The sequence below is a fragment of the Psittacula echo genome (genome assembly GCF_963264785.1).
Source record: "Psittacula echo genome assembly, chromosome: 1".
NCBI lineage: Eukaryota > Metazoa > Chordata > Aves > Psittaciformes > Psittacidae > Psittacula > Psittacula echo.
Genome location: NC_137735.1, coordinates 153,786,596 through 153,804,768, shown reverse-complemented (window position 1 = coordinate 153,804,768; position 18,173 = coordinate 153,786,596). Strand labels below are relative to the sequence as shown.

At 39.6% G+C, this 18,173-nt stretch overlaps 1 protein-coding gene across 1 annotated transcript in view; it reads left to right on the top strand.

Moving 5' to 3' along the window:
• Positions 1-18,173, top strand: part of ANO6 (anoctamin 6) — a gene marked incomplete at both ends in the record, with an annotated part of 75,758 nt that overhangs the window by 44,710 nt on the left and 12,875 nt on the right. The window contains 10 exons of the mRNA XM_080625910.1: positions 3,181-3,246; positions 4,896-5,174; positions 5,528-5,641; positions 7,517-7,632; positions 8,060-8,194; positions 9,472-9,577; positions 10,805-10,865; positions 14,260-14,405; positions 15,891-15,968; positions 17,477-17,702. Coding sequence (XP_080482036.1) covers positions 3,181-3,246; positions 4,896-5,174; positions 5,528-5,641; positions 7,517-7,632; positions 8,060-8,194; positions 9,472-9,577; positions 10,805-10,865; positions 14,260-14,405; positions 15,891-15,968; positions 17,477-17,702 — 1,327 coding nt within the window. The remainder of the gene's footprint in view (positions 1-3,180; positions 3,247-4,895; positions 5,175-5,527; positions 5,642-7,516; positions 7,633-8,059; positions 8,195-9,471; positions 9,578-10,804; positions 10,866-14,259; positions 14,406-15,890; positions 15,969-17,476; positions 17,703-18,173) is intronic.

Sequence of the window (18,173 nt, the reverse complement as noted above, 5' to 3'; positions counted from 1 at the left end):
CTCCTCAGGGTGGGAAGACACCAGATGTTGAAAGCACTATGGTGAAAAAGCATCTCGCAAGAGCTAACCCTCCTACGTGCCTGTAATACTTGGAATTTACTTACACTATGCTTTCACTTCTTTAAGATTGTATGTGCTTATGCATTCTGTAGTGTCTTTGTCGACTGGCTAGCCATTCAGTCATAAAAATCTGTCAGGTTGCGATCAGCAGCATTACCACGATCACATTATCATTACAGCTTAGCCTTGCTGGTTGCTGAGCAAAATGCCAGATACTGAAATAAAGCTGGGACAGTCTCTACCTTCCAGCCTAATAAGCTATCATATCTTTATGCTGTATTCCCCAGTCAATGCAAAACCACTATAGACTCCTCTGGGTAAAAGTCTAGCTCCTCCATAGATCATCATGCACATAATTCAATCACTTATAGAAAATAGCAAAGCCCCTAATTAGCAAAGCCTCCCAGGGGCTTTGTTCCCAAGTACTTGCATTTATGCATTATTAGAAACCTTAATATTGTCAATATTCCTCTAAGATTTTGAGGGAAAATTAATTTGGGTAACGCCTTGCCATAACAAATTATTAAAGCAATCTGAATTATAAGACAAAAAAAAATCAGTATTAGACTTCTGTAAATGAGAATTGCTCTGCTTTGTGCGATCTAAGAAGAAACGAAGCAGGTACTTAGCCCTCTACCTTTTTTATTTGCTGAAACAAAGGAGAGCTTAGGCTGAACTATTTTCATAATTCAGTATTATTCACCTTACAAAAAAAATCAGGTGAATATGGAAGAAGCAAAGAGGTAGGATGAAAAGGCAGAAGAGTTAATAGTGGTGTAGACAAACAATTCCTGTCTTGTGCAGTACATATATTAATGATCTGGTAAGCGGATTGAGTTATGATATAACAAAAATTGCAGAGGAAGTCAGGAGATAGTTTATTCAGAAGCTAAGACAACTGTGAACCTTTAGCTTTGAAGGAGAATGGAGAGCACTATTACCTATGAAATCTGGGAAATGAAAGGAAATACTTAGTGCTGTTAGTACAAGGAAGAGAGTGAGATGTCACAGGAAACAGCTATATTGTGTCTTCTTCAAGCTCAGCTACCATCAGAATTCTAGACTTTATAACGTATTAGGTATATATAATATATTATAAATGTGCATATTACACATATATATACACAATGTTATATACACAATGAAATATAAAGCATGATACTGTCACCAGTAGCAAGAGGATTAATGGGACAGGGAGAGACACCTCCATGAAGATACCAATCAAAGTTTGGGATTGTGGTTTTATTCTGGCAGAATAAAAGAATAAGGAGCAACGTAGTAAGTATTGATGAAAGAACAGATTGGAAGATTGTCTCTTCCTGTCCCTAACTCGAGAAGGAGGTGATATTCACTGGAGGAAAAAGGCAGAAAACCTGAAACAGATTTAAAAAATACCTTTTAACAAAATATGAAATTAGTCCCTCGTGACCATTGCCACATTCAGGTGCTGCAGTTAAGAACTAACAAAGTATAGAAGGGGTAGGCTGTTATTGTTCAGTTTTATGACTATTAATTCCAAGACCTGCTAGAGTTTTTGGAAAAATGGGTTTTTTTCTGCACTGGGGACTTGCAGCAGTCTTTAAACATTAAAAAAACTGGATGAAACTTATGTGGGGATACAACTGACCCGTTCTTGTGGAACTCCTGAAGATTTTTGCCCTTTTTGCTGAAGCATCACCCACCTGGAGTGAGTGGGTCTTGGGTCCAGTCCTGAAGATCATTTCCCATGTATCTACCAAAGTTCCTAAGACACCATGTAAAGGGTCATTCGTTGACTCAGGTCTTCCACAGTAGCAACAGGCCTGCATCTTAAACACAGATCTTAAGGCAGTTAGTCTGACTGTAGAGAACCAGGTGACAAAAAACATTGGATCGTTCTCCTTTTAAGTTCCTTTAGTGGTAGGTGCAGAATCCATTAAGCACAGGGCATATAAACAACAAAAATGTTGGTCAGTGGAATGAAAGCAATCTGTAAGAAAGTAGTATCACCCAGTCACTCCAAGAACCTCGCTGCATGCCTAACATACCCTAGTACACTGGTTCACACATAAAACCATCAGTTACCAGTGTATTAATGTCATCTCCTTCTGGCAAACTGCTCACAGAAGCCCCTTTCTCAGCCAAGCCACCTGCAGGTGCTCTCCCCTAACCCATGCTGCTACTTTGACATGCAGCCAGTAGGCCAGGGAGAGCTGGCCACCCTTGACTTTCGTAAACATCTCATTGCGGAACTATCTAGTTGATGCAGATGGCTTTCAAATTTGATTAGTCCATATGAAGTTTAAAAATTTCCTGTAAATGCTTTATGGTGTTGTGTATTTTGAGGGGAGGGGGGCTGCGTGTCTGTGTGGCTTTTGGGGGAGGCCATGTGTGTGGAGAAGCAAATTCAAGATTGACAAGATATTTCAGATATTTTTGTAACTCACTACCTGCCAAGTACTGGTAAGTGTGAAGTGAAATTAAAATGATCCATGAATTACATCTTTAGTGAGGAAAATTTGTCATATCCTTCAGGAGACATTAAATGCTTGTAGACTAACACCACTGACTCTTCAAGTGCTACAGCTCTCGACTACTTCCTTTAGGGATGCTTATTCATAGATTAAAATGTAGAAGGCTACTACAGTTTGAACCACTGTGTGAACTCATATGATTATTGTGAAAGAAGAATAAAGTTACAGGTTGCTGGGTCAAAAGTGGTACGGAAAGCTCTTGAGATGAAGACTTTGTAAAGGACAGATTAATGCAGGGAGGGAGGCTGCCATCAGAAGTTCGATTAGAGTCTAAAGGTGAAGGAGATCACAAGTTTCAGGGGTAATTGCTTTCAAAATTCAAATTTTGGGACACATTTTTACCTCTGTAATATACCAGAAACTAGGAGGGTGAATTCTCTGTAGTTGCATTTGATGACAATATTGCGTATGGGTAATGTTGCATACCAGACAAAAACATCCGATCAAGATCAGTAGGTAAGACTGTACCTATCAGCATAGTAGCTGTCAAGTGGGCTATAGAGGTAATGACCCAATGATTTTTTTGGGAGGCAATTCCAGTCTTCTGTGCATACGTATTTGTGAAACTTGGAACAGATGTTTTATGGTGTTCAATATCTTTTAACAGAGGAAGAGACAAGTATATGAATCAAACTTGATAAACAACGGCTTGCAACTTGAAGCAACGAAATCGGTGAGTGCTCTTCCCTGTGTGAACAGCCGTATCTGAGAGCAAAGCTGCCCCTATGGGAATAAGGAAACTGGATATATGAATTTACTGTAACATTTCTCTCCTCAGGAGAAAAAACCCATCTTTTTCCATCAGTAGTGCCTCTGTGATCTGATGTGAAATCTTTTAAACTTTGTGTCTGTTCCTTCCTCTGCAAAATGAAAGATGGAAAGCTGGGAGATTACATGGAATTGTGTTTGTTGGATGGGAGGTTGTGTTTGTTCAGCACTTGGAAGCACTGGCTGTACTCTGAGGTTCTCCCCCTATTCTGGCTGTGTGGGACATGCGGGAAGCCAGTGGGTGTGCGGGGCAGAATGCCCCTGCCAGAAGAGCAATGCAGGGCTCCTACACGTAACCGTGCTCTTCGCAAGGCCTGGCAGCATGCAAGTGATTGAAACTATCATGCTTTGTGTATTTTTGGGCTGCGATGTTGCCTGCAGGCAGTTCAAGAGTGCTGTGATAATTCACAGCAGCTGCTGGAGCTGCTGTCTCTTGCAGGAAGGGTTAGAGGCCCTCAAAGCCCTTTTTCTTCCTGCCCTGCAGGGTTGCAGTGCTCCATCTGGGTCTCCCCATCCCAGACAATCATTCCCAGTCTAAATTTGTTGTTGTTTGGTAGTGTACAGCGAGCTCCAGAAAAGGTCATTTTGCCCCTTCCTCCTAAATTAGACTCAGAATCTATGGCGTCATGGTATTTATTTGGTTTCTGCAGTGCAGGCTCGTGCTGCACATCCAAGGATGCAGTCTTGCTCTTCGCATTCATAAGTTAACTGCTTCCTGGAAGTCTGACATGGCCCTCTTGCTATACTTACATGTCACTATATTTACATGTTGCAGTTTTCAGTAGTTCTGCCATGGTCAGGACTGAAAAACTTTTGAAACTGGAGGTTTCCCCAGGCTAGATCAGATATCTGACCGATGTTCCAGAGCCAATGAGCTATGTAATGTAATTTCGTGTTGCTGAGACTCAGTAATTCAGGGCGTCAATAGAAGTTCTGCAGGCGATGTGCAGACAGGAGATGAGCGGCTGTCGATGTTCCCACTGTATACTGGTGCTGGTTTGCGCATGCAACTGGGATCAAAGTGCCCCATGCAGTCTTTCTCAGCAGTCTTAGCTGATTTCCCTTTCCCTCTCCCCATTCTCACTAAGAAGCTGAGAACTGGGGTTGCCCAGGAGCATCCATGTGTGCCTAGACTGCTTCCATCAAGTCACATCACACTGGGGTTGTACTTAAGCTGCTGGGGGAAACACTGACAGCTCCAAACCCACAGCTGCCGGGCCAGGCTATATGAACCCATATGGAGGAAGCATTGTTACTCTTAAATTGCTTTGTAAAATACTTTGCAGATATGTAAACAATACATTAAAGGAACATTTAGCTGTCTTTTTTAATATACCTTTATATGCCTCTATATGCCCAAGTGTTTCCACCTCATGTCAGAGCTTTTGGAGAAATCAATAGTATATTTGCTAAGACGGACAATGAGTGCAACTTTGAGTTGGTCTTCTATGAGCTGTAAAGAGAAAGAAAATTCTGGATAGTTTAAAAAGTGTTCTGAAAAGTCCTTTGCTTTCATTTTGTTGAACACATATTTTTAATATTCTTTCATTCCAGGTTTTGGATGAAAAACTTATTTTTGTGAAAGTGCATGCACCTTGGGAAGTGCTGTGCACATACGCTGAGGTTCTGCACATCAAATTGCCCCTGCAACCCAATGACCTGAACACCCGAGATTCAGCTTTCAACTGGTTTAGCAGACTCTTCAGAGTGGATGAAAATATCATCAAACCTGAGCAAGAGTTTTTCACTGCCCCTTTTCAAAAGGAGCTTTTGTCCAACTTTTATGTCCAAGACAAAGACACATTTTTCAATCCTGCAACTAGAAGCCGAATTGTAAGTCCATGGAGTGTTTCTAGAATTTGATCTTAAAAAGAAAAGATTCATTTGATCAAATCAGTGCAAGTACCTTCATGAAAGCATCCTGAAAAATTACAAATATTGGGGATGCAGTAGTCCTGTGTCATTTATGAGTCAGCCTGGACAATCCAGAATGAAAATATACCTTACATTTATTCCATTTCTGTTTCACCTGAATTTAAAGGAGGAATTTGAATGGTTTATGTTCCCCATGCAATTAATTTTGTTAGCACTGCTTACCCTTTCCTAACCTGATTATATGTTGAGACGGGTATAGCTGTGATCACTTTCAAGTTGCAAGAGACACAAAAATATTTTATCAATTTCAGGTTCATTTTATCCTGTCCCGTGTGGAATATGCAACCAAAAACAATGTGAAAAAGTTTGGCATTAACAAATTACTGGACACTGGAATCTACAAAGCAGCGTTTCCCCTTCATGATGTAAGTCCAGTGCTTGAAACTGAAATGTATTTTGAAATAGAGATCTGAACTATATCTGTGGGGTTTATATTGAAAAACACAAGCACTACTGATTGCTTTACTCCGTGACTGGTCATTATATCCACATAATTGAGTAAGACAGAGTTTGGCTGAAGAGATTTTCTTTCAAAGCACTGTTGGTTAAAAATGTGGCTCCATAACTGAAAAAACAATATATTTCATTTAGGAGCTGTTAAACTTGTATTCCCTGGGAGATGTAGTTCAGTAAAGTGCCTGGCCTGAGTGATAATTCCCATGATGGGCAGTTTCATCAGTTCTAAATCAATTTTAACATTGTCCGGTTTTTTAGTACTCAGTTTTTCAGTATTAAAGTTCCTATCAAATATGAACATTGTTAATAAAGATGTAGACTACAAATCTCATTTTAGGATGTGTGACAGTCTCACACAGCAAGAAACACTCCCGCAGTGCCCAAACATTGCAACATACGTGCAGGGAGACTCAGGTTTTACTGGCTCTGTCCAGGTAGTCCAGTACCTCACAGATGATGTCAGAGTCATGCAGAGAGAATCGTAACAGGGTTGGATTTCACCTGGCAGTATTAAGAAATCCAGCTTTTGTAACTACACTTCTGATACTTTAAAAAGTGTCACATCTCATTTCAAGAAGAAAGTTATACTGAAAATTTTTGTGTATACAAAGGCTACCAATAGAACAGAAAAAGAAAATGAAAAAGAAATCAGATTTCAGAGTATTTGACTAAGGAAAAGCTCCATCTCAAGCTGCAAATGAGATACAGCAAGCAAAGACTGAGGGCTGACTTTCTGCATTGTATCTATTATACACCCACACCCCACACACTTCCTCCCATGAAAGCCACCAGTTCTGTGTCCGAGGTGTGTTCTGTTGTGAAGATATTGAGAACATGGGAGGTCAGAAATGGAAGCTGCTTCAGCTGTTTGGACTTGGCTTAAAATATTCAGGAGGCCTACACAGATTTCAAGGAAATCTTTAAGGCAGAATCAAGACAAATCATGTTTCTTGTAAATAACCCGAAGCTTTACAGGATAGAATTAATACCATTCCTGACTATCCATTTTAAGTTTACCTTTTAAAGATTAAAAACCTGCCTTGCAGGCTACTTCTATCATGGCACGGGGAATTTGGACTCAGTATGACTAGTAATTATTGGCTGTCTTTTCATACAATTAAAATTATATATCATGGCTCCTCTGAAAATCAAGATTAGATGATAGATTTCTGTCACTTGTCTTGTTGCATCAAAGATGCAGAATGGAAAATTCCCTCAAATAAAACAGGCTTTATTGAAATAGATTTTCAAATAACCTAGTAAAAATCACAAGTATTATCACCATGCGAACTCTCTTTTAAAATTAAAACAGAGACTAGAAGCCCTGGATTTATCCCTCAGACTTTCCAGCCTTCACTCCAGTACAGTATTATTTTGAAGCAAAGGATGTTAGCATACTAAAGCTACTTAAAATCCATTTTAATTTAGTCCTGTTCTCTAATTAGAATGGATCCTTTTCTGTTTTCTGTTCCTAAGTGCCAAGACACTGACATGTGCTTAGATTTAATTTAATGGTGAGTCTCTGTTATTTTCAGCTCACATGCGTAAAGCGTTTGCTTTAGCTTTTGGTGCCTTTCTGACCTTCTATCCTGAAATCTGGTGCTTTTCCATAGCTGCCTTTCTGCTCCTTTTCCTGGCTTCCAGCAGATTAGACTAAAAGGCTATTCCAAGCTCTGGCTTCATGGCCAGAGCCGTAGGGTCTGCAGAGGATCTGCAGAGACGAGAGCTGATCTGTGCTGGTTAGATTAATAGTATCTTCTTCTCATGCTTTTTCTGTTCTGCAGTCTAGTTTTAGGCACCTGTCAACCGATCCCAACTGCCCAAGTGAACGATACCTTCTCTACAGAGAATGGGCTCATCCCAAAAACATTTTCAAACTGCAGCCGCTGGATTTCATCAGGTTGGTGTGATTGAGGCTGGAGTAATGAACTAAGAATTTATCTAGCAGGTCTGGTTTTGGGGATGTCAAAGAGACACAGCTCAGTTCTGAGGGCAGATCCATGCACCTGCATCAATTTATGCACAGGAGCATACTTTGAACTTGGTTTCATGATAAGCCAGTGCCTGAAAAGGCAGCCAGTTAAAATTTTTCTTTGCAAGTATGCTTTTTCTCTCCTTTTCCTTCCCCCCCCCCATCCTCTTATAAAAGCATTAAAGTGGTGATAGAAATACCCAGCTGCAATACTGCAATCCCAAAGTTCAAACCGGAGGAATATGACAATGTGAGTTGGTACAAAATGTATGAAATGAAGAGCCGTTTGAAACAGAAATGTGAATCTACTTGCATTTCAGAAAAAAAAGAAAACCCAAACATTTCTCCTCCACAGGAAATACTATGGAGAGAAAATTGGAATCTACTTTGCTTGGCTGGGCTTTTATACTAACATGCTGATCATGGCTGCGATCGTAGGAGTTGGCTGTTTTCTGTATGGATGCCTGACAAAGGACAACTGCACATGGAGGTACCTTTTTTAATATCCCGTGCAATTTTGGTCAGTCACCTATAGAGGGGGACTGTGGAGGGTTTGCAAGACACTGCACAATGAAAGAGGCAAAATGAAAGGGCCTGAAAACAACAGTTCTGGATTTGAAAGTAAAAACATAAAGTATGAGAAGAGTAATGGATGTCCATGGACCATTAGAGTGATAGACATCTGAGAGTTTGTTATTTCCTCATTTTATTTATATTTTGCACTAGGTTCACCACATCTAGTGTAGAAACACAAAGAAAAGAGTGACAATCAGAAGCCGTAGCATCATTTTCACTGTGGTTGTTCCAGAAAGAGGTATCCAAAGACCTTGGTAAAACCCCCAAAATGTCTTTCCTCTGTTTTGAGGAAAGAATAGAGAATGAGCAAGCACAGGGTGCCTCAGCTGCCCAGCATATATTGGGAGATGATGCATAGCCCTCATCAGAATATGACAAATTCAACCAACCATGGCACAATGACCTTGGGGTCATCATTGTGCTAAATCATCTACAGACCACCACACTGTATACACTCTTCTGGAACGGTGTTTATCTTCAGAAAACTTTGAAGGGCTGTTCCAGAGCTCCACTCTTGTGGCCAATGGAGTATAAACCCATTTAGCCTTATGCCAGTATTATCGTTTAGTTAAATAGTTCATCTCCCTTCCTGGTGCTTACTTTACTGATGTATTTATAGAAAGTAATTACATAACCTTTCAGCCTCCACCATACTAGGTTAGCACTTATAGTTAGATGACAACGCTTTTGCCATCTCTTAAGAGACAAATCTGCCATTCTTTGAATTGCCCTAACAGCCCCCTCTGCACGTTTTCCAATCTGATCCTCTGTAGAAGATCACAAGGACTAGGTTGCTAATTTGGTTCTGCAGCTGTTCCGTGCTCTGGTAGGCAGTGTTCCTTTCCTTCTCCCCTTGGACCTGCTACGGTAGCACATGTGAGCATGCAAGCATGAGTTTCCTGGTGAAGTGTGAGATCTTTGAAGAGTGGTTTTAATTTTGATATGAGCAGTTTTGAGAATTACTACCATGTACGAGGGATGGAAATCATTTTCGTCCTAGGTCATCCATTTTTGAGATGAGGATTAAGAATGGAAATGGGGATGTATTTCCAGGCTGGGGTGGGGAATACTTGAGAGCAGATGACTGGTAAATTATTTCTCAATTCCTGAGATTATTGTGCTGTCCTTGTGTGCAAAAAAAAAGGACAAAAGAATTTAGTGTTGGTAAGTGACTGACTAGTTTTTTTTTAGCCAAGAAGTATGTGATCCCAACATAGGAGGTAAAATCATAATGTGCCCTCAGTGTGATAAAGTATGTACCTACTGGAACCTCACCATCACTTGTGAATCATCCAAGGTAACTTCATTTACAGCTTTTAGACACACTATTGAACTTTAGTTGCACTTTCTCTGGTACTGCATATAAAAAGAAGCTGTTACTCCACTAATGTCCTGCAGAATTGCTAGAAATATTGAAGTAATTATTCCTCTTGATAGAACGACTGAACTTGGGAAAGTAAAAACAAGATCGATTTCTCCAATTTGATCTAAGATGAAAAAAATTGTTGGGTTATTTTTTTTTTTATTTCACAAATATTTGATACAGGACTACAGTGGATTTTTAACTGAAACACTTTGGTTTCATTTGGAAATACTTCTTCATTTTGGGGGTGGGAAATTCAATTCCTAAAGTCTTGATTCAGTAGCTGTGGATCAATTTTGCTAAGGAAATGTTTAAAGCATGTTTTGACATTTCTAAATTCTGCCCCTTCCCTCCCCAAAGATGTTGTCTGGATCCATGCCTTGAATTTAACCTGTTATCAAGGAGGAGATGGGAACAAGGAGGTGTTGTTGTTGGCCATGATAGAAACTGTGACACAGCCCTGTCCTGTTAGCCATGGAGGAGGCTAACCTCACTAGAGGAACCTCACTTTCTTTCTCCATTACCTCATCTCACTAGGCTAATGTTAGCCTTTTGTTATTCCTTTCCATAGGTTCAGTCACTCTCAAAACTACAATTTTTCTGCTATTTACCAAAAATATTTTGTCCAGTGTTGCTTCAATGCATTTAAAGGGTAAAAGAAATAAGAATACAGGGAAAAGGCTATGATGGAGAGAAAAGGCAAATTGTGACCACAGAGGTATCTCATCACAATGTGTTTTCACTAACTAGCTTGACTTGTTGTCATCCTGCTCATGAAAACCAGATGTGTCCATTGCCTTTTTGTGGATGTATTAAAAATACATAACTCTATGCTGAGTTCCCAGACCAGAAGCACTGTTTTTCCCCTTCCTATGCAACAGATGGGAGGAAGCTTGAAAGCACACCATTTTACTATCCTCTTGCTGCATATTTGGCTTATATTTTTAATTCTGGGCTTTGCATTTAATTTCCTTAATTTACTGTGGAGTAGTGTACATTGACAGAAACTGAGGAAACACAATCAACAAAGGTCGTTTATTAAGCTACATAAAAGCTAAAAAGCTACATGTTCAGTAGGCAGCTTCTGTCCTGGTTTAGTGTAGAAGAAAAAAAATAATTGTTAATTATATTTTAAGCCTTTTTTCTTTTTCATTTCTCCAGAAACTCTGTATATTTGATAGCTTTGGAACACTGGTGTTTGCAGTATTTATGGGAATATGGGGTAAGTTGATTTCAACAACTGTGGTTTGTCATCTAATTTTGGCCAAGCCTCCAGCATCAGCCAAGAAAGCATAGATAAATTTGAAACAACTTTATTTTCTAGCACTCAGGAATTCAGCAGTAGGTAGTTCTATGTAGCAGAAGATATACACATTCACAGGAACTCCTGTTTAGCATCATAAGAAAACAAAGAATTGTAGAACTTAAAGTTGGTCTTTCAGTGTCTGTTTTGTTTCGTTTGACTTGGAGGAAAGTCCAGGAGAAATTATTAGAGCTGCCTCATGTTCATGCAGCAGGAGCCAGCCACATGCTTAAGTATATCTGGCAGAGGAGCTGTTATTTTTCTGAAGAGTTTTGGAGCTGCCTGTGCCTATTAACAGCTGTGAGGCTGCACAAGGCAATTGGAAAATAGTCATTTATTACATTTCCCAGGATATTTGTTCCTCCTGTCTTTATTTAAGAAACTGACTGTAAAAAGTGTAACTAGTGGTTACAAAGCACTAGATGTGCCTTTTAGCCGAGAAAATGTATCTGAAACCAGGATGTTTCCCATGGGTGAAACCATGTGGTGCTGTATTCAAGGCATTAGGCAAGGTTCATTTTCCCAGAAATGATTTTATTTGTTCATATTAGCAACTTTGTTAACTGGCCTTTATCGCACTGTCTTATCCAGAAATTACCAAAATAAGTTCAGTGTTAGGTCTGTACACAGGATACTTTGAATAAAATAACTCATGTAACATTTTAAACTCATATGTATGCTGACAAGAATGCATCATTTCCTTTCTTTGCAAAACACATCTTATTTTTATTATCCTATGATCCTAGAATCCTAGAACAGTTTGGGTTGGAAGGGACCTCAGAGATCATCTACTTCCAGCATCTCCTAAAGTGCTTCAAATAGTCACTGATTTAAAGAAATGTAAGATGAAACATATAATGTCAAAAGAAGACTTCTTTAAAATACATGCTAAATCAAAATACCAGCAGGGAATACTCTATATAAGAAGTTTGATACTAATCTTCTCCTGTCGTATAAATAGTTAATTTATTTGAAATTTGCTTTTTAATTAAAATTGTGTTTCCCGTTTTGAAGAATGGTTTCAAGATTAACAATCACAAAGTTAAGATGCACGGTTACAGTGATGGCTGCAAGGTCTGTTAGTATTCTTCTCATAAGTTCACTATATAAAGAGGTGAATTGCATTACAAATTCAGTCAAATTCAGGTATTCAGTCAAAATTGTACCGAATCCAAATGACCCATGGTCATGGTGCAATTCCAGCTGTAATTTCCACCTTCCTCTAATACTTTTGTAGAACTCCGGGTCCAAAACAATTAAAATAATAGTAGATTTTTAGATATATTATTGCATAATTATCATCAATGCACTTTTAGTAATTTCTTCTTTTGTAATGTATTCCCTTCAAAGATCTTAAATCACCATAAAACATCAGGGAATCTCATCTCAGGCATTCACTCTCTGTACCTTTTTTGCTCTGGACCAACACTTCTGCCACCTTTCCCATGATGGTGTGACTAGATTGGCAGTTTCCACTTCGCTTGCTGCCATCACTGATCCTGTCCCTGAACAAGATCAGCTAAACAAACAAATGCTTTCTAGCATAGGCATTTCTTTTCAGTCCTTGCTGTCACAGTTTCAGAGGCAGAATACCTGGGCCACACTGAGTGGCAGCGGTGAGGGACACGTGAAAGGGGACACCACAAATTACTGATGTGAGGTGGAATTAGTGCTCGGACCTCCTGATTCTGAAATGTCATTTGTTTCCACTGTTGAAAAAAAACCTCACTGTTTCAGGAAAAAAGGAAAATGTCAAATTCAGCAGCAGCTCCTTCCCTGTTTTGAAAGATGCAGCTTGGCTGCTGGCTGATTTTGGCTAGTAGAAGTTTTCTTTGTACTGGGGCTGAAGGCTGTCCCCATGTTATGTGTCCTTCTTCCACTGTTAGCAGACAGGCTACCACAGAAGGAGTCCCTGCACTTCTGGGGTCTCCAGCAGCAGCTGGATTTGCAGCTAGGGCAAACCAGTATATCTTCCTGTGGTTTGAGCTGGGCAGCAGTTAAAGGTTTATGGGAGACTAATCTTGCTCTGCAGGAGAAGGCAGATGTGATCTTCTGGCCCATTGCTTGGAATGGCCTTTATGCTGCTAAGTATGAAGTAGCTGAGAAGACCTTGTGAAAGAGGCCCATGAATAATCTGGGGAGGAGAGTTTCCTGGGGTTCTGCCTGCGTGTAGATGCCAAGGTCATCTCACAGCCCAGCCCATGGAATTTTCTGGTTTTTAAATTCTTCAATTTGGGGTTTTTTGGAAATAAAAATATTTTGGAAATAACCTTTAATGTTTGGAAATGTAAGTGCATGCCATTGATGTTTCATCATTCAGGATGAAATCCAAACACCACTTTGAGGATTAATTACTCCCAGACAATGAGCAATGTAGTGATGGGACACTAACTCCTTAGTGCTGCAGAGCCACGCCACTGATCTGAGGATGCACTGTCTTCAGTAACAGAGCATCCAGGGGTACCAGGGATCATGGCACTGACACCCATCGTCATGTGCACCTCCCAGCCTTCTCAGTGGGCCTCTCATTGCCTCTGCTGCCAGACCTACCCACATAATGTCTCAGGACAAGGTAATGAGTTTGGCTGGATTCATGTCTAGTCAGTACTCCTTAGGCATCTGTGTACCTGATGCCCCAGTGCTTCCAGCTGTAGGAGCACAGTCCAAGGGAACTGGTGGCCCAGCCCAGAGAGTTTCTAAGCTTCATGCCTAGCAAAAAGAGCCGCAGCCTCATCAGATTGGTGCTAGCAGAGAAGGAAGGACAGCTGTGTTTAAGCATCTTCACCTGAACCATCACTGGTTCTTGTTGCCTGCAAATGGAATATTTGTCCACATAGAAATTGCAGACTCAATGAACACAAGTTTTTCCCTGTGGCAATTTTTGGTGTACTGAGTTTTTCTTTTCTAGATGCCCTGCACTCTCCGGTATTTTCTCTTCACCTATCCAACCAATTTGCTTTCTTATGCATCCTGTGACAAACTTTATCAAAAGGAGTCTATAATACAAAATCCAAAGTTATCATACTCTAGGCTTAGCCAGAAAGCAAATAAACATATATGCATTCTTTAGCATGTGCTTACAACACCATTTACCTCAGGTTTCTCTTATTAAAGTACCTATGTATCCAAAGCAATAATTGCATGAAGGAGTAGATCCGTTTATTTTCACCATTGCATTAGCCACTTGGCCATAGGGGTTTATGCCATGTCTGTGGAAAGTTGTATGGAAAACCAAGCCAAATGTTGCAGCACAGGTTTCAAGCAGTGTCCAATACTCATATGGCATTGCTCATTTTGTCTGTCTTCTGGATAGTTACTTTGTTTCTGGAGTTTTGGAAGCGACGGCAGGCTGAACTGGAGTACGAATGGGACACGGTTGAGTACTTAGAGCAAGAAGAACAAGTTCGCCCGGAATATGAAGCTCGGTGCACTCATGTAGTAATGAATGAAACCACACAGGTAAGAAATATTCTAGTAACTATTGATGGCTACTGCAACAGACATGTTGTGAGAGGACACTATGAAAATGGCGAATCTGGACTGGAGCTGTATAAATCAGCAGTGTTTCAAGGAGCTGGCCTGGAAATAATGAATTTATAAAGTACAGATGCATGGAAGGGAATTTATACCTAACTGTAGGCACCTTAAGGTAGGAGCTTGAGGAGCTTTGAGGAGCTTGCAGTGCTTAGGTTCCTGTGTCATAAATAAACAGAAGCAAGCATCATCCCCAGCTTAGAAGACTAAGTCTATTTTATTAAATTCCCCAAGAAATGCTTCAGTGTCACTGCCAGAGGCCAAGATCACAGAGAATTTGCTATCTTTGCCTAAGACTGCATCAGGAAAAAGGGGTGAAATAGAGGGAAAGATGCTATACTATATATTATGCCAAGACAGGGTTTTTTAATCCAAGATATTTCTGTTTGAACCATATATAAATAGGTATTGTTGCTAAGTGCATGTGGATGCAATTATGATTGATAACAGCAAACTCACAGGGACAAAGATAATCCTCATTTTAATGAAATAGGATTCATATTTATGAGGATCTTAGTTCAGATCTCTATTTGTTATACATTTTGAGTAGCTTTAGCTTTTGTAGCTCACTTCAGCCCAGCTTCACTTTTTATTATTCTTTGTCAACATATCACTCTACCGTTTATCTGAGCATTTGCATTGCTTTCACATTCCATCCACATCATACTAATGTTTACTAGAGGGCACTTGAAAAGTTTTGAAACTAACTGCCATAGTTGAAACTATCCTATATATATCTTCTTTTAATATCTTGTACTAAAAAAAAACCTGGTTCTGTTTAAAAGCTTATAAACCTTCAATGTATAAAGTCATAGTTGGAAAGTCCCTTTTAGACAGTTCAAAGAGTGAAGAATATGCTAAAACATAATGATTTTGATCCTCGGAGATCCTATAAAGACTCAGTGAATTTCCACACCACTATTTTGGGTAGACATTTCCTTGGGAAAGCCATTCCATTGTTCCTGTGGGATAAATTGAGAACTGCAGAGATCAGGGACCAGAATTTTAGTGCCTGCTAGTTTTAGCCAATGAGGTTTGAAAGGTAATGGCCTTGGATCCTGGATTAGCCAAGAAGGATGTGTCCATTCAAAAGGACTATGTGCCCTGTCACAGCTGAAGTCAGTAAGAGCTGAGGACACTCAGCCTCTATGGAAGTCATTTATATCTTAGAATCGGCAGAAAAAAAACCAAAACACAAAAGATACCTGTAATCAGACAAGACTTTTGAAATCATGAATAAATGTGAGTTTCCAGGATAACAAAGCAGGAAAGGAAACTAGGGACTTCCTTCCCTTTTTCTGTCATTATTAAAGGGTTTGACTGAAGCATGCAAAAAAAAATTTAAAAACAAACAAAAAAAAAGAACGGAAGATTGGGTGCATCCTTGATCTGTTTCTTAATCTTTTACAGCAAGAAGAACACGTGCCATACACTGCCTGTGGGAAGTGCATGCGGATGACTTTCTGTACGAGTGCTGTCTTCTTCTGGGTAAAGTTCTTCTCTTTTAATTAGTTCTTCTCTTTTAATTTAGACACTTCTCTAGTAAGTGTCTAAAAAAAAAAGATCCTGAACTGAACAAAAGGTAACAATGGACCAGATTCAGATGGATCACCATCTGGGGCATAAACCAAGCCCAGTAGGTATAGACCCACATGAAGAAAGTAGCTGTAGTCACCGAATACTCATTAGCACAGAGTCAATAGAAAATACATATCAAAATATCCTGCAGCTGTACCTTGTGAGTTATGCTATCAAATGTGGTCCACTGATTTTCCCCTCATTATTTTAAGACAAATGTTGTTGCTTTTTGTGGGGGAGTAGGGGAAAGACTTTGGTTTGTATGCTTTCCTCCTTGCCAGTTTCTATCTTGCTTGTTCCAGCCATTTGCTTCAATATCATGTCTCACAGTCCTGGACCTCTTTCAGGTTTTTTGTTTCACTTCACAGAGCAAATCTGGGTGCTCTCTAATCTTCCAGAGCTCCTGCTTTAATTACAACTAAAACTTCAAAGCAGTCCAGTCACCCATGAAACAATATATAACATGGTGATCATGCCCAGAGAGGTCACTTTGAAAAACTCCGTGTTTTAGCGTGCTTCATGTCCTCCTTGCCTGTAGCACAAACAGCAGCTGGAAAAGATCTTGTTCTAGATGACAAGAGACAGATAGGAGATAGAGTGGTGGCTGGCAGCCAGGGGAGCCTCAGCGTTAACACGTCTGTAACACAAAGGAAAGAATACTTCAGTGTTGGACTTAAATAGGCAGGACCCCAGATTGAAGGGAAGAGATTTGGTCTGGGTTTGTCATTTGTGCTACTTCACTCATGATGTGCAGGGTAAGGGGAGGCAGATGGATTCATGCCAGTTTGCAGAGACAGTGAAAAAAATATTCACAGCTCTATGGACCTCAATCTGAATAGTAGCTAGAGAAGTAACAAGAAATAAAAGCAGGAAGAAAAGCAGAAAGAGATGAGATGGCAAGCAAGATGGGGTGTGTGGATCATTATTACAACTTCTGCAGATCGCACGACTTGACCTAAAATTTGTCTTTTCCTTTGGCGGTTCTGTAATCTGTAATATTATCATGTGGAAGGAAGGAACAGCCCCCTCTATAATCAGTGCAGACTTGCTAGTACATTTGCCATCCTATGCCAGTTGCCCAACGTCAAAGAGGGAAATTTCTTCCATCACATGCCTTGATGCGTAAGATTTGATTACACATCTCATTATCTTCGCTTACATTGGTACAAACCTTGTTATTAGACATAAACCAGAGCATCTCTTTTCTTTCCTTCACATTGACTACAGTGCATAAAAAAAAAGGCTTCTTCTATGAATTCTATATTTAGTGCTTTCTACCATATTTGATCATCCTCTGGCAACGAAATGACAGGCATATAGCAGGTTTCCTTTTGCCTACTGTAAAAAGTAGTTTCAGACTCCCTTTTTCCTAAAGCCAATGGTTTAACATTAACATCTTTCTTGCGTTTCTTTGACAGATTATTTTGATTATTGCTTCAGTTATTGGAATCATTGTCTATAGGCTTTCGGTTTTCCTGGCATTTTCTGCAACGTTGTCACAGCACATTAGTGGAACAGACACAATCCGCAAGTACCTGACTCCACAGACAGCCACTTCAGTAACTGCTTCACTCATCAGCTTTGTGGTCATTATGATTCTCAACATTATCTATGAAAAAGTGGCAATCCTGATTACTGACTTTGGTATGCTACTGCTGTTCCTCAGATAGAAACTTGGGGGAAAATAACAACAAAAATAGCGTTTATATGTATAATAAGAATTCAGTAAATGAACATCTTTGCCACATGTTTCAGGATTTTCCAATCCTGAAATCACACGGTACCGTCTAGAAATTTACAGATTTTCTCAATATCATAGGAATATGATAATGAGCTCTTTGCTTGAAAAGTCCTTGTATAGGCAGCATGAAAGATCAATTGTTTACAGTATTGTGCTTGTGAAACAGACAAAGCAAGGAAAATTGCTGTAATAACCAAGCTTTATGAAAACAGATCAGTAACGCATAACATATTCAATTATATTAGCTTTTGTTTATGGGGAAAATAGCTATTTTCTTGTAAATAAATGAAATAAGGTCACTGTTCCAAAGCTAGATACCATTCCCTTGTCATTAAATAGATAAACAGTCACAAATATTATTATTCTTTATATCC